Below are 15,872 nucleotides of genomic sequence, written 5' to 3'. Positions count from 1 at the left end.
TGCTGGAATCGTTGAGAATCTGGTAGAATCGTGCAGAGAGTGGCGAATAAAACTGAAGTCCTGCCCACTGGGGAGGGGTTATACCTAGGCGGAGACTTCCTGTTTTTTTTCCCCCTAGTGTTCAATCACCTGTAGGTGGCACATAACCCTGTTGTAAAGATTTAGGAATGGAGTGCGGCCAGTAGCCGTTCGTCCTCGCGGGCGGATCCTGGGCTTGGGAACGGCGGCTTTACAAAAAAATAAAAAAGACAAAACCAGAATGGAAAATGTATTCAATACTTTTAATATTTCACAATGGCAAATCTTTGTACATAATTCTTCCAAGATAAAATAGTATTAACACTTTGTAGCATTAATGATCTCTATTTACAATAAGTACAAGCTGGCAGAGGCCCAGAGGAATAAGGAACGTTATTGGTTGATGCGGAGAAGCAGGGCAGGAGCCGCGCTGAAATGTGACTTTATCTGCGGATCTCGCCCGCAGTTCCACGACGATGATCATTATATTACAAATCCAATATAAAATCCCAGTCTTTTCTCCCTATAAATATCCAGAATGCAGGAGGTGAAATGTTCAAAATTGGCGGCGAGCGTCTTCGAAGTCCGCACGTCTTTTGTCGGGGGATGGGGGAGGTAGCGCGCCCCGGTCCGCGGCTGTCTGATGAGCACACTGGGGGGGGTATGCGGCGGAGGCTATTCGTCCATTCCGGGAGATTCTCCCTGTTGTATCCGCGATGCTATCCGAATGGCTTCTTCCAGAGATTGCTGCTCGCCCAACTGACGGAGAAACCGCAAAATTAGAGATTCTGATTCAAAAGATATCAAATTATTTTCAATAGTTGATTATTCCATGTTTAATAAAAAAGCAATTAGAAATCATGGGGCTCCGTACAGCCTACCTGACAGGGCTCCCCCTCCCAGCCTGAGGGCCACCATTAGAAATCATGGGGCTCCGTACAGCCTACCTGACAGGGCTCCCCCTCCCAGCCTGAGGGCCATCATTAGAAATCATGGGGCTCCGTACAGCCTACCTGACAGGGCTCCCCCTCCCAGCCTGGGGGCCACCATTAGAAATCATGGGGCTCAATACAGCCTACCTGACAAGACTTCCCCTCCCAGCCTGGGGGCCACCATTAGAAATCATGGGGCTCAATACAGCCTACCTGACAAGACTTCCCCTCCCAGCCTGGGGGCCACCATTAGAAATCATGGGGCTCAATACAGCCTACCTGACAAGACTTCCCCTCCCAGCCTGAGGGCCACCATTAGAAATCATGGGGCTCCGTACAGCCTACCTGACAGGGCTCCCCCTCCCAGCCTGAGGGCCATCATTAGAAATCATGGGGCTCAATACAGCCTACCTGACAAGACTTCCCCTCCCAGCCTGGGGGCCACCATTAGAAATCATGGGGCTCAATACAGCCTACCTGGCAGGGCTTCCCCTCCCAGCCTGGGGGCCACCATTAGAAATCATGGTGCTCCGTACAGCCTACCTGACAGGGCTCCCCCTCCCAGCCTGGGGGCCACCATTAGAAATCATGGGGCTCCATACAACCTACCTGACAGGGCTCCCCCTCCCAGCCTAGGGGCCACCATTAGAAATCATGGGGCTCCGTACAGCCTACCTGACAGGGCTCCCCCTCCCAGCTTGGGGGCCACCATTAGGTAGGCTGTATGGAGCCCCATGATTTCTAATGGAGGTCCCCAGGCTGGGAGGGGGAGCCCTGTGCTTGTAATTCAAGGTACTACTCTACTTTTTTTCTTTTTTTACTTATACAGTGGAACCTCAGATTACGAGCATAATCCGTTCCAGGAGAATGCTCGTAATCTAAAGCACTTGCATATCAAAGCGAGTTTTCCGACTGAAGACAATGGAAACTAAAATAATATGTTCCGCATTGACTTCAATGGCATGCAATACCGCGTGTGGCCAGAGGTGGGGGGGGGGGGGCGACGGAGAGCCTCGGAAAGGCCCGAGGACTGCTTGAATGACCTCAGAAAAGCTTGGGAACGGACAATTTCCCAGTCTTTCTGAACAGCTCCGGCGCCCCCCCCAATCTCAGGCCAAATGTGGTACTGCACACCGCTGTGGCTTGAATCCGGCTTGTTTTGCTAGACAACACTCACAAACCGAGTCACTTGCGTTACTCGCAATCCAAGGTTCCACTGTATCCGATGGCCAGCTTAGGTAAAGGACACAAAGTTCCCATCAATGTACTGCTGGGAAAGTGTCTTCTCAGACTGTTTACATAGAGAGATGAAGATCAGTAATCAAAGATAACCAGGAATTGGAGGAGAACATTGATCGGTAATCCCAGATCACACACTGACACTACAAGAACCTTCAATAGGTTGTACTTTGCTCCTCTGCTCAGCCCCCCCCCCCCCCCACCCCCGACTTACCTGCACTGCTATCTGCGTCCCGTTGGACGTGGCTAGCAGGGTGACCGGCCTGGTCTCGGTGGCGACGAGGTGGTGGCTATGCTGCTGTTGGCTCATTTCTGAGGAGGCCGCGTGGAATGCCGAGAGATCCTGAGCAACAATGGCCACCTGGAAAGGGCATCGAATCTGGTGGTTAGATATCACAAGGTCACAATCATTACAAGCTCTTTACTATGAATAGTTTGTGCCAATTCATGATATGAGCTTCAGGAGGTGAGATCCCGGATCAGAGAGTACAAAGGGCGCTTTACACAGCGGACAATTATCAATATACCGAAATCAATATTTCCTGCTGCTCATCACTAGAGGATCATCATATCAACTTGTGGGGAAGTTTAATATAGTGTGACGTTCTGAAGTCAGTCTTTTCATGATATGATGGTATTGGGTGTGTACCAGGGGCGGACTGACCATTCGGGCACTGCCCGAGGGCCCCATGCCACTAGGGGGCCCCATCAAGGTTGCCAGCCTTAGTAAAATCAGGGACAGTATGTAAAAATCTGTGTTTTTTTAAAAATCCCAAGATTATAGCTGCCCCGCCTCTCCAGTACCTTTTCAGTGCGTGTGTATTCTGTGTGTATGTATGCTGTGTGTGTATGTATGCTGTGTGTGTATGTATGCTGTGTGTGTATGTATGCTGTGTGTATGTATGCTGTGTGTATACTGTGTGTATGTATGCTGTGTGTGTGTGCATGTATGCTGTGTGTGTATGTATGCTGTGTGTGTATACTGTGTGTATGTATGCTGTGTGTATGTATGCTGTGTGTGTATACTGTGTGTGTATACGTATGCTGTGTGTATACTGTGTGTGTATACGTATGCTGTGTGTGTATACTGTGTGTATGTATGCTGTATGTGTATACTGTGTGTATGTATGCTGTGTGTGTATGCTGTATGTATGTATGTATGCTGTATGTGTATGCTGTGTGTATGTATGCTGTGTGTATGTATGCTGTGTGTGTATACTGTGTGTGTATACTGTGTGTATGTATGCTGTATGTGTATACTGTGTGTATGTATGCTGTATGTGTATGCTGTGTGTATGTATGCTGTGTGTGTATTCTGTGTGTGTGTGTATGCAGTGTGTGTATATTGTGTGTATACTTTGTATACTACATGGCCCAGATTCACAGAGAGTTGGGCGCACATTACGCCGCCGTAACGCAAACACCGTACGCCACGCCGACGCAGCGCAGAGAGGCAAGCATGGAATTCAGGAAGACAGTGCTCCCAATGCTGTGTCGGCGTGGCGTAGGTTTCGAAGGCGCAGGCCGGCGTAGGTGGAAGTGGGCTTGACCCATGCAAATGAGGCTTGGCCCCATGCAAATGATGGTCCGAGCGCCAGACAAGTACATTTAACGAACTGCGCATGCGCCGTGACGTGGACGCATCCCCCTGTGCATGCTCACAACCACGTTGGAACAACTGCCTAAGATACGCCATGAACGTAACCTACGCCCAGCCAGACACACGTCCAACGTAAAATACGCCTGCTTGTGTTCCCTGGTGCAGACCTTTGCATGTCTGTTGCCGGGTTGCACCTCCTTTATGGGGAATAACTTTACGCCGGACGTACAACTTACACGCACCTCTTGTAGTCTGCGTCGGGCACACGCAGGTTCGTGAATCGCCGTATTTCCCTCATTTGCATGTTTGAATGACTAATCAATGGGAGCGGCACCATGCTCCCAGCCTAAATGTGCGCCCACCCTACGCCGGCGTAAGCAAGCTACGTTGGCGGGGTGTAGCCTGGTTTTAGGCGCATCTCTGTTTGTGGGTCTTGCGCACAGATACGATGGCGCACATTTGCACTTACGTCGGCGTAACTTGTTATACGTCGGCGTAAGTGCTTTGTGAATCCGGGCCTATGTGTGTACACTGTGTGGTCCCATAATCTATTGCCTGGGGGCCCCATAATCTATTGCCTGGGGGCCCCATAATCGCCTATTGCCCGGGGGCCCCATGAGTTGTCAGACCGCCCCTGGTGTGTACCCTACACATTCTTTATTGTACCTTTACTACTTTTTATTTTTATTGTGTTTGTTTTTCATTTTACAAAATGTCAATAAAAAAATCTATTTACTCAAATAAAAAGTCAGTCATTCTATTTTCGTAGACGTTGCATCTTCCTTTCATTAAAAACCACCAACGTTATTAATATAGGAAGACAAAATATTAATGTAATTTTCCTCTTTGGTGCCATTTCCCCTCAATCTCATTGCCCCATCTACCCCACATTGCCACCATGGCTTTAGCATCATGAGCGCTCTGTCATAAGTGTGAACACAAATAAAAGGATAACCCCCCCAGATCTTTTGAAGTTGTGCACAAGAGCTCCTTGGAAGGCACTGGTGATGTAGCTTTCCTAGGAACAGCAGGAAGGCATTGTGACGTAGCCCTTCTAGGGGCAGCAGGAAGGCATGGTGACGTACCCCTTCTAGGGGCAGCAGGGTAATGTAGCCCTTCTAGGGGCAGCAGGGTGACGTAGCCCTTCTAGGGGCAGCAGGGAGGCAGGGTGATGTAGCCCTCCGAGGGGCAGCAGGGAGGCAGGGTGATGTAGCCCTCCGAGGGGCAGCAGGGAGGCATGGTCATGTAGCCCTCCCAGGGGCAGCAGGGAGGCATGGTGATACAGCCCTCCTGGGGCCAATAGGTAGGTACTAATTATACAGCCTTCTCAGAGGCTGCAGGAAGGCACAGTGAAGTAGCCATACCATGGGCAGTAGGGAGGCACTGGTGATATAGCCTTCTCGGGGGCAGCAGGAAGGCACTGGTAATGTAACCAACCCCGATGGCAGCAGGAAGGCACTGGTGATGTAACCCACCCCGGGTGGCAGCAGGAAGGTACTGGTGATGTAACCCACCCTGGTGGTAGCAGGAAGGCACTGGTGATGTAACCCACCCTGGTGGCAGCAGGAAGGCACTGGTAAAGTAACCCACCCCCGATGGCAGCAGGAAGGCACTGGTAAAGTAACCCACCCCCGATGGCAGCAGGAAGGCACCGGTGATGTAACCCACCCCCGGTTGCAGCAGGAAGGCACTGGTGATGTAACCCACCCCGGTTGCAGCAGGAAGGCACTGGTGATGTAACCCACCCCCGGTGGCAGCAGGAAGGCACTGGTGATGTAACCCACCCCCGGTGGCAGCAGGAAGGCACTGGTGATGTAACCCACCCCCGGTTGCAGCAGGAAGGCACTGGTAAAGTAACCCACCCCCGATGGCAGCAGGAAGGCACTGGTAAAGTAACCCACCCCCGATGGCCGCAGGAAGGCACTGGTGATGTAACCCACCCCGGTTGCAGCAGGAAGGCACTGGTGATGTAACCCACCCCCGGTGGCAGCAGGAAGGCACTGGTGATGTAACCCACCCCCGGTGGCAGCAGGAAGGCACTGGTGATGTAACCCACCCCCGGTTGCAGCAGGAAGGCACTGGTGATGTAACCCACCCCCGGTGGCAGCAGGAAGGCACTGGTGATGTAACCCACCCCCGGTGGCAGCAGGAAGGCACTGGTGATGTAACCCACCCCCGGTGGCAGCAGGAAGGCACTGGTGACAGCCTTCCCAGGCATGGTTGCATGCTGATGTGCTTTTTCAGTTGTGGGGGTAAAAGCCGCTTTAACTGCTCCCCCTGGGAGTCACAAATATAGACTACTTCCTGTTACCCACAACCCCCCTCTCTCCTCTGGAGTAGCGGGGACTAACCTACATGAATTTATGGGCACCTGTAAACTCTCTGAACACCTTTATAGCGCTTTAGCGGTTGAATCTCTGGAAATGGTCAGACAAGATTAGGTTAGAATAATAATAATAACCCCCCAACCCCCCTGTACAGATCCTAAGCTGCGGACATTGTGTTGAAGAAAGCGGACTTTTGCTGTCGCTCCGTGTGCCTAGCGGCTGCTCCCCCTATATCCCCCGATTCTTACATGTTGGGTGCCGTCCTGGGAAATCAGAGCCAGCTGTTGTCCTGATTGCGTCACTGCTGTCGATATGCCGTCCTCTGTCTCCATGCCCGTGACGTATGCAATCTGAGAGCCTTTCAGGACATCATCTGCTGTAGAGAAAAGAACGGGATGAATGGGAAAGAGAGTTCAGGAGACAGTCAGTCCGATTCATAAAAATTGGCACAAACAAACAAACAGCAGAGAAGACTAAAATAACTGTGTTGTAGAACTCCAAAGTGTATGAAGAGTACTGCACACCAGTATGGATTACACATGGCTAGTGGGAGGGGCCAGCAGGGGGCAGTACATAGTTTTCTGAAATCATCCAAGCCCCCCGGCCTCAGTACTCCTTCTCAAGAGCCTACAGTCCCGATGCACGCAGCGGGAGGAGTTATGCAAATATAAAAATGGCTTGATGTGTGGGCGCTCCTGGGCAGGCGGTATTTGCATTAGGTAACGCCCACATGTGATGCGGAGCCTCCGTGATTGAAAGAACTGAAATCCAATGAAGGGGGCGTGGCCAGGAACCGCCAGGCTGGGGGGAAAAACACTAGATCAGGGGTCTCAAACTGGGGGCCATCCAGCTCCAAACTACAAGTCCCATCATACCTCTACCTGTGGGAGTCGCAACAGCTGGAGGGCCGCAAGTTTGAGACCCCTGCACTAGCTAGAGATGAGCTCAGGCGTGTTCAGGATCCGAGTCCCAACCCACCTGCCCTATCCCGCCAGGAAGCCGACACTGCACACCTCCAATCACAGGCAGTGAGATATTTCCCGGTCCACAGATCAGGAAAGGTCTCACTGCCTGTGATAGGCGGTGTGCAGTGTCGGCTTCCTGGCGGGATCGGGCAGGTGGGTTGGGACTCGAATCCTGAACATGCCTGAGCTCATCTCTAGTACTAAATGATGCAGGACATTCTCCAGACAGGAAATGAGGCGGAGAGCCAACCGACTGGGAGGGGGGATGGCTGTGGGTGCACATCCTGGGGGGGGGGGCAGGTCCTGAGACCCTCAGGGGGGGCCCCAACTGACTGGGAGGGGGGTTGCTGTGGGTGCACATTCTGGGGGTGGGTCCTGAGACCCTCAGGGGGGGGGGGGTGACCCAACTAACTGGGAGGGGGGGTGGCTGTGGGTGTACATCCTGAGAGGGGCGGGTCCTATGACCCTCAGGGGGGGCCCCAACTGACTGGGAGGGGGGTTGCTGTGGGTGCACATCCTGAGGGGTGGGTCCTGAGACCCTTGGTGGGGGGGTGACCCAACCAACTGAGAGGGGGGTGGCTGTGGGTGCACATCCTGGGAGGGGCGGGTCCTGAGACCCTCGGGGGTGACCCAACCGTCTGGGAGGGGGGTGGCTGTGGGTGCAGATCCTGGGAGGGGCGGGTCCTGAGACCCTCGGGGGATGACCTAGCCGAACGGGAGGGGGGTGGCTGTGGGTGCACATCCTGGGAGGGGGGGGGTCCTGAGGCCCTCGGGGGGTGACCTAGCCGAACGGGAGGGGGTGGCTGTGGGTGCACATCCTGGGGGGGGGCAGGTCCTGAGACCCTCAGGGGGGGCCCCAACTGACCGGGAGGGGGGTGGCTGTGGGTGCACATCCTGGGGGGGGGCAGGTCCTGAGACCCTCAGGGGGGCCCCAACTGACCGGGAGGGGGGTGGCTGTGGGTGCACATCCTGGGAGGGGCGGGTCCTGAGACCCTCGGCTGGTGACGCAACCGACTGGGAGGAGGGTGGCTGTGGGTGTACGGTTTGCCACCCCACTCCCAAAAAAATATATATACCACCAGCCGCCACTGGTTCCTAGACAGGCTGTATTTGCTTGCAGACCATCCACTTGTAATGCTGAGCCTCCATGATTGAAAGAACTGAAATCCAATAAATGAAAGGGGTGGGGCCAGGGACACAGGGAAGGGATCGCCAAACTACGGCCCTCCAGCTGTTGTGGAACTACATATGCCATGAGGCATTGTAAAACTCTGACATTCACAGACATGATGGGAATTGTAGTTCCCTAACAACTGGAGGGCCATAGTTTGAAGACTACTGGACTAGATGATGCTGGGCGTCCTTCCAGCCAGGAAAAAAGGCGGGGCTCTATCTGACTGGCTGCAGCTTCTAATGCACATGGTAAGAAGCTCGCAGTGTGCAGTGAAATCAGGAGGAAGTCATTATAGTACAGGAGAGGACCTGTGACATGTGCTAAGAACTGCCATTCTTCTCGAAGGCAGACATGGCATGTAACAGGCGTGTAAGGCGTCCGTTATCTACGCCTTGCTATAACCGCGGGTAACCATGGCGTTGAAGCAAATGGCGGTTTGGAACACAGCAATGACATTTTTTATTCCTCCTGTGATTAAAGTGACATATTACATCCAGTGTGCGGCGTGGAGAGTCTGCGGCACGCCTCAGTCACACATGAACAGGTTAAACATTAAACAGAACACACAATCAAAGTCGCACTCACAAGAAGCCGCCATCACACTGCTGAGGCAGCCTATTTGTTCTCCACTTACACAATGACACAATATTTACACAGTGAGGTCATAGTCAATCATTCACGGTCTGATAGAGTCCAGGGAGAGTACAGTCTCGGTGCTGGAAGACCTGGGCACCGATCCCGTATGATCTTCCCCTCCTCCTCCTGATCAGCACTGGGGTCAGATTCGGATTTGGTGGTACGGAGGATGGCAGTTGGATCAGAAGCTGCCGCCGCCCGAGGTCTATAGGGGGTGGAATAATTGGTTCTGGACAACAGAAGAGCACCAATTCTTGTTAGAAGATCGGATTGCCACACAGTTATTGTGCAGGACAACCATGGCATAGACATGCACTGTTGTTCTGGCCGAACATACAAGTTTATAAACGGAGAAGACACCCCCCTACTGGAGTGGTGCTGGAGCATGCCAAAGTATGTGTCTGTGTGTCCATGTGAATTTTTTTTTTTAAATGTAGGATGTGTCAGCTCACAAATCAGAGCTACAGGATGCCGTGCTGGTGCACAGTGTGCCTGTGGTCCCCATGGTCCGCGTTTGACAACATGCCCTCTGCCCAGCCTTGCTCTGCTTGACACATCCTACATGGGCAGTAACAGTATTTCACTACTAATATCAACCAAGGAAGACATGCCCCCTGCCCAGCAATGGAGACACATCCCCTGCCCAGCAATGGAGGCACGCCCCCCTGTCCAGACGTCAAGGCACGCCCTCCCGTCCAGACGTCAAGGCAGCCCCCCCGTCCAGACGTCAAGGCAGCCCCCCCGTCCAGACGTCAAGGCAGCCCCCCCTGTCCAGACGTCAAGGCAGCCCCCCCGTCCAGACGTCAAGGCAGCCCCCCCGTCCAGACGTCAAGGCACGCCCCCCCTGTCCAGACGTCAAGGCACGCCCCCCCTGTCCAGACGTCAAGGCACGCCCCCCCTGTCCAGACGTCAAGGCACGCCCCCCCGTCCAGACGTCAAGGCACACCCCCCCCGTCCAGACGTCAAGGCACGCCCCCCTGTCCAGACGTCAAGGCACGCCCCCCTGTCCAGACGTCAAGGCACGCCCCCTGCCCAGCCATCGAGACATGCCCCCTGCCCAGCCATCGAGACACATCCCCTGCCCAGCAATGGAGACACATCCCCTGCCCAGCAATGGAGACACATCCCCTGCCCAGCCGTCAAGGCACGCCCCCCTGTCCAGCCGTCAAGGCACGCCACCCTGTCCAAACGTCAAGACACACCCCCTGCCCAGCCGTGATGACACAGCCCCTGATTTGCAGTGGTGTAGTGGTTATCACTTTCACCTAGCAGCAAAAGGGTCGCTGGTTCGAATCCCGACCACGACACCATCTGCTTGGAGTTTGCATGTTCTCCCTGTGTCTGCATGGGTTTCCTCCAGGTATTCCGGTTTCCTCCCACGCTCCAAAGACATGCTGGTAGGTTAATTGGATCCTGGCCAAATTGGCCCAGTATATAGATGTATACATGTGTGTACGACTGTGTGTCCCAAGCGTGTCAAGATCCTACGGGGTAAAATGACCGCACCAGCCAGGAAGACACTGGCTGCAAAAAGCGCCTAGAGGCGATTCAGTTCGCATGTGTAGCGCTATACAAGTCATTCATTCAGACACGCCCCCTAATCAGCCCTAGAGATCATGGCCGACATTGGCTCCTAGCTAGGATCCTGGAGGATTGTCAGTAGGACCAATAACCACAACCTAAAAGGTTTACATATACTTTAACTTCAGAGTCATCACTAAACCTAATCCTATAAGTCACTCCTAATTCTGCTACTACAAATACCTACCTTTCCTGGAATCCCTAGCTGCAACCCTATAAATCCTGTGTAAGCTCTGCTTTGGAGCTTACACAGAGATAAGTACCTCCCCCTTGCCTCCATGTGACAATGTTTGGGACTGGTGATTGGGCGGACGATCCTTGCAGGGAAGAAACAGAGCTTTGCCATAACCAGAATTGCAGGACAAGGTCTTCAGCTGATGAACAGGAAGGCAGGGGCCGTTGGGGGGGGGGGGGGGGGGTAAGCATTAATAATAGAGGAGGTGGGATATAAAAAAAGAACCTGCTACTTTGCCTTGATTGGGCAGAATGATGGGATTACTTTAATCTGACTGTAAACAATAAAATTAACCATTGACCTGAAACCAAATCCCTGAAACTGGCTGTAAACCTAATAAGTAAATGATCCCACTGATAAATACTATATTATCACGGAGAGAACTGCCAGCAAGACAGCCAAGTGATGCAATGAAAGTTTATGTCATCTATTTACAATGTGCAAAATAACAAAGCAACAAAACCTGCAGAGAAAATCTCCACAACGATAAGAACCAGGAAACAGGATGGAGGTCAACGTGCTCCATAGCATGTGTGCCGTGTGCTGGGCTTAGAAGAGATTCCGATATGGGGAAATGACCAGCAGAGAAGGTCTAGAATGCTCTGCAGATTTTCTATATAGGGCAATGACTAGCAGAGGACTAGAATAGTTTGAAGAGATTCCTATATGGGAAAATGACCAAACAGAAGGTCTAGAATGGTCTGAGGAAGCTCCAGTATTGGGCAATGACCAGGGATGGACTGGCCATTGGGACTACAGGGAGTTTCCCGGTGGGCCGATGGCTCAGTGGGCCAGCTTTAGTGAGAGTGGACCACCGCCCCCCCTCCGCTCCTCTGTCTCTCCCTTTCCGCAGCACTCACCTCCTCTCCCTCCCGCAGCGCTCACCTGGGGGGAACAAAGAAGCAGGGGGAGGACCAGAAAAGCAGGGACGACGACAGAGGAGCATGGGGGAGGGGACAGACAGCTGACTCAACAGCTGTGGCCTGGGAGTTTCTACCTTCTGCCTAATTTTGTCCCATAAGGGGGGCACCGAACTGATTCTTTGCCCCGGGTGAAATAATGTCTAGCTACTGGTACTACCAGGATGGTCAAGGGGGGGGGGGGGGTGCGGGAGATGTCCGGCCGCCATGGGAGAGACCTGTCAAAGTGGGCCAGTCTGGATGAAGTCCAGGGCCAAATTTCTGTCCCAGTCCAGCCCTGGCAATGACTAGTAGAGAAGGTCTAGAATGATCTGAAGAGATTCCTATATGGGAAAATGACCAGCAGAGGACTAGACTGGTCTGAGGAAGCTCCAGTATTGGGCAATGACCAGCAGAGAAGGTCTAGAATGATCTGAAGAGACTCCTATATGGGAAAATGACCAAACAGAAGGTCTAGAATTGTCTAAAGAGACTCTAATATGGGGCAATGACCAGCAGCAGTCTAGAATGGTCTAAAGGAACTCAGATACAGGACAATGACTAGCAGAGAAAGGGCTAGAATGGTCTGAAGGGACTCCTTTGTAGGGCAATGACCGAAACAGAAGATCAAGAATGGCCTGGAGAGTCTCCTAAATAGGGCAATGACCAGCAGAGGACTGGAATGGTCTAGACCGAGCAATAGTAACGAGCGATCGCACCTGCCGGGCACTCGAACGGGAGTCGGGGGAGAGCGGGCGGCGCACCCCTAGTGGCCTGCGCGAGAGCCGACGTTATACGACATGCTCTCGCGAGGGAAGCCGACCTGCCGCCGTAAAACAACGGCGGCTGTACGGCAACCAGTTAAAGCGCAAAAAAAAAAAAACGCAGAGGTGATGAAACACCACCAAAAGAAATCTCTATTTGTGGGGGAAAAAAAGGACGCCAATTTTGTTTGGTAGCCACGTCGCACGACCGTGCAATTGTCAGCTAAAGCGACGCAGTGCCGAATCCCAAAAAGGGGCCTGGTCTTTGGCCAGCCAAATAGTTCCAGGGCTGAAGTGGTTAAAGATAAACGGTCGCTTCGTCCATTCAAGGCAAACAGACGGGTAATTTGTTTTTCCTGGTGTCCAGATTTGGGCTTTAATGGAAGATTAATCACTTTCCGGACACAACGTTACTATTTGTACACCTTTATTGTGCGGTAGTCTGTAGCTTGTATACTTTGTTTGCCAGGATTATGATTAGCTGCAGTTCTGAGCGGACTCCAATATATCACAGAGATATCAGTGACAGTAGAATAGATGGAGGTTTTTCCCTGCGCGGGGCTCAACAATGGCGGCAGAAAAGCTTTATTTCATGTATTTGTGGGGTGGATAGCTGTTCCAGGTCGGTGGCTTTGGACTGAACGCCAGCTACCCCTCTGGCACGGGCGGGGCAGATTCTGGAAGCTGACCCAGCGCTAGGTTAAAAAAAAAAAACTATTTTTTTTTTTTTGTGGGCCTCTCGGTTCTTTGTGTGCCAAGGATTGGAGGCGAGGTGTTCAGGTCTGGCACGCCAGATGTCCCGGGGCAAACAAACCAACTATGTGTGCACAAGAGCTTTGTTCTTATAAACCGACACTTCGGTGTGATCCCCGTATCAATGACGAGTCTCCCCAACAGCTGGGGGGACGGGGGGGCGGATTATCTGGATCAAGGTGTGCACAATAGGAGGGGGCTGGGCTGCGATACCTCAATCTGTCATGGCTGAAACGTTATAACGGGCGGCAGGGTCAGGTTATAAAAGAGCCCTGTGCAGATTTTTAGTATGGCGCCCCCTGGTGAAAAGAAATTAATATATATTTCTTGCTTTTAATTTGCAACCCTCATTGTCAAACTGAATCTCCGTTCCTGGCTACAGGTGTGGAAATCCATCCATGTCAAATAAAAAAATAAATGAATTATCCGCCAAATCTGGACACCAGGAAAAACAAATTACCCGTACAGGGCATTCGTCTGTTTGCCTTAAATGGACGAAGCAACAGTTTATCTTTAACCACTTCAGCCCCGCTACTATTTGGCTGGCCAAAGACCAGGCCACTTTTTGGGATTTGGCACTGCGTCGTTTTAACTGACAATTGCACGGTCGTGACAAACAAAATTTACATCCTTTTTTCCCCTCAAATAGAGCTTTCTATTGGTGGTATTTCATCACCTCTGCGGTTTTTATTTTTTGCGCTATAAACAAAAATAGAGCGACAATTTTGAAAAAAAATAATGCAATATTTTTTACTTTTTGCTATAATAAATATTCCCGAAAAATATATATATAAAAAAACAACTATTTTTTTCCCCTCAGTTTAGGCCGATACGTATTCTTCTACATATTTTTGGTAAAAAAAAAAAAAACGCAGTAAGCGTTTATTGATTGGTTTGCGCAAAAGTTATAGCGTCTACAAAATAGGGGATAGTTTTATGGCATTTTTATTAAATATTTTTATTAATATTTGGGATACATTAGGATGCAATGTATACAGTACACTGCGGGGTTATAATTGACAAGCTGGCAAACGGGAAGGAGGAAGCAGCCAGCCTTAGTACATATATAACTATGTACACCCTGTGCCCTGATTACCAGCAGCCAAGACCGGCCCAGATGGCGACGGTATGAGTGGAGACCGGCTCAACACACAGCACCCAACAATGACTCATTCCTAATTGGTGGACACTTACGTGGCTGAGGTATGAAGAAGCTCTCGGGTTCCTCCTCGATGGGCTCCGTGTCGTTGTGTGCCGTCTTCTTGTGCATGGCCAGCGTGGAGATCTGTTTGTAGGTTTTGCCGCAGTGGTTGCAGTTGTACGGTTTGGAGTGTGTGTGAACCACGTGGTGCTTGTATAGGCTGGAATATTCTGTGAACCGCTTGTCGCAGCCGGGTACCGTACAGACGTAAGGCTTCTCACCTGTTCAGAAGAAGAAAAAAAAACAGCGTGGAGGGAGGATTAGCAATCTCGTCTAGGTCGCTGCCCCAGGCCCCAGTAACGGCCTCTGTGTCCACCTACCTATTAAATCTTCTGCCCGTGTTATTGTTTTATTATCCATTTTTCTGCCAGCAAATCCCTTATACACCCCACTTCCTGTTTCTTTTCTGGTCATTAGCCTAGGCCAGGGGTAGGCCACCTTGGCACTCCAGCTGTGGTGAAACTACAAATCCCATCATGCCTCAGCCTCTAGGAGTCGTGCTAGTGATTTTCAGGGTCTTGTAATGTCTCATGGGACTTGTAGTTTCAAAACAGCTGGAGGGCCAAGGTTGCCTCCCCCTGGCCTAGGCTTATGATATCACGCACAGCTCTCTTGTGACTTTATTCCTATTACAAGGAATGTAAACATCCCTTGCAATAGAAAAAAGCATGACAGGTCCTCTTAACCGCTTCCATACCGCGCCATAGGGAAATGACGGCGGCAGGAACCCCTCGCCGATCATATGACGTCCTGTGTTCCCGGCGATCTAGGACGCGCACGCCCGCGGCAGTGCTCGTGACCCGGCGGCCGCGTTTGCCGCCGGGCACCCGCGATTGCCGGTAATCACGGCAGGAGTGCGGATCTGTGTGTGTAATGATGGGGTGTAAACACACAGATCCACCTCCTGTCAGCGGGGAGGAGACCAATGTGTGTTCCCAGTACAGAGGAACACACATCGGTCTCCTCCCCTTGAGAGTCCCCTCCCCCCTACAGTTAGAACACACCTTAGGGAACATATTAACCCATTCAGCGCCCCCTAGTGGTTAACCCTTTCCCTGCCAGTCACATTTACACAGTAATCAATGCATATTTATAGCATTAATCGCTGTATAAATGTGAATGGTCCCAAAAACGTGTCAAAAGTGTCCGATGTGTTCACCGCAATTTCACGGTCACAGTAAAAAAAAAATCGCAAATCGCCGCCAATACTAGTAAAAAAAATAATAAAATAAAAATGCCATAAATCTATCACCTATTTTGTAGACGCTATAACTTTTGCGCAAACCAATCAATATAAGCTTTTTGCGATTTTTTTTTCACCAAAAATATTTAGAAGAATACGTATCGGCCTAAACTGAGGGAAAAAAAATGTATTTTATTTTTTTAAATTGTGATATTTATTGAATAAAAAAGTAAAAAATATTGTGTTTTTTTTAAAAAATTTCGCTTTTCTTTTGTTTATAGTGCAAAAAATTAAAACCGCAGAGATGATCAAATACCACCAAAGAAAGCTCTATTTGTGGGGGGGGAAAAACATAAAGATTTAGT

General features: G+C 51.2%; 1 protein-coding gene across 5 annotated transcripts in view; it reads right to left on the bottom strand.

Annotated features, from left to right (window-relative positions):
• Positions 1-266: 266 nt before the first annotated feature.
• Positions 267-15,872, bottom strand: part of ZNF143 (zinc finger protein 143) — a 54,737-nt gene continuing 39,131 nt past the window's right edge. For 2 of the 5 annotated variants that reach the window (XM_040327886.1, XM_040327890.1), the window contains exons 12-15: positions 14,318-14,545; positions 6,365-6,492; positions 2,404-2,568; positions 268-777 (exon numbers count right to left, since the gene is read on the bottom strand). In XM_040327886.1, coding sequence (XP_040183820.1) covers positions 694-777; positions 2,404-2,568; positions 6,365-6,492; positions 14,318-14,545 — 605 coding nt within the window. In that variant the 3' untranslated portion in view covers positions 268-693. Of the gene's footprint in view, positions 778-2,403; positions 2,569-6,364; positions 6,493-14,317; positions 14,546-15,872 lie in introns of all 5 variants that reach the window. The other 3 variants (XM_040327891.1, XM_040327889.1, XM_040327887.1) reach the window with 3 other exon arrangements.

This window comes from Rana temporaria, chromosome 11 (genome assembly GCF_905171775.1).
Source record: "Rana temporaria chromosome 11, aRanTem1.1, whole genome shotgun sequence".
NCBI classification, from domain to species: domain Eukaryota; kingdom Metazoa; phylum Chordata; class Amphibia; order Anura; family Ranidae; genus Rana; species Rana temporaria.
Note: the sequence above shows the minus strand (reverse complement) of the source record. Positions and strands in the feature narration are given on the sequence as shown.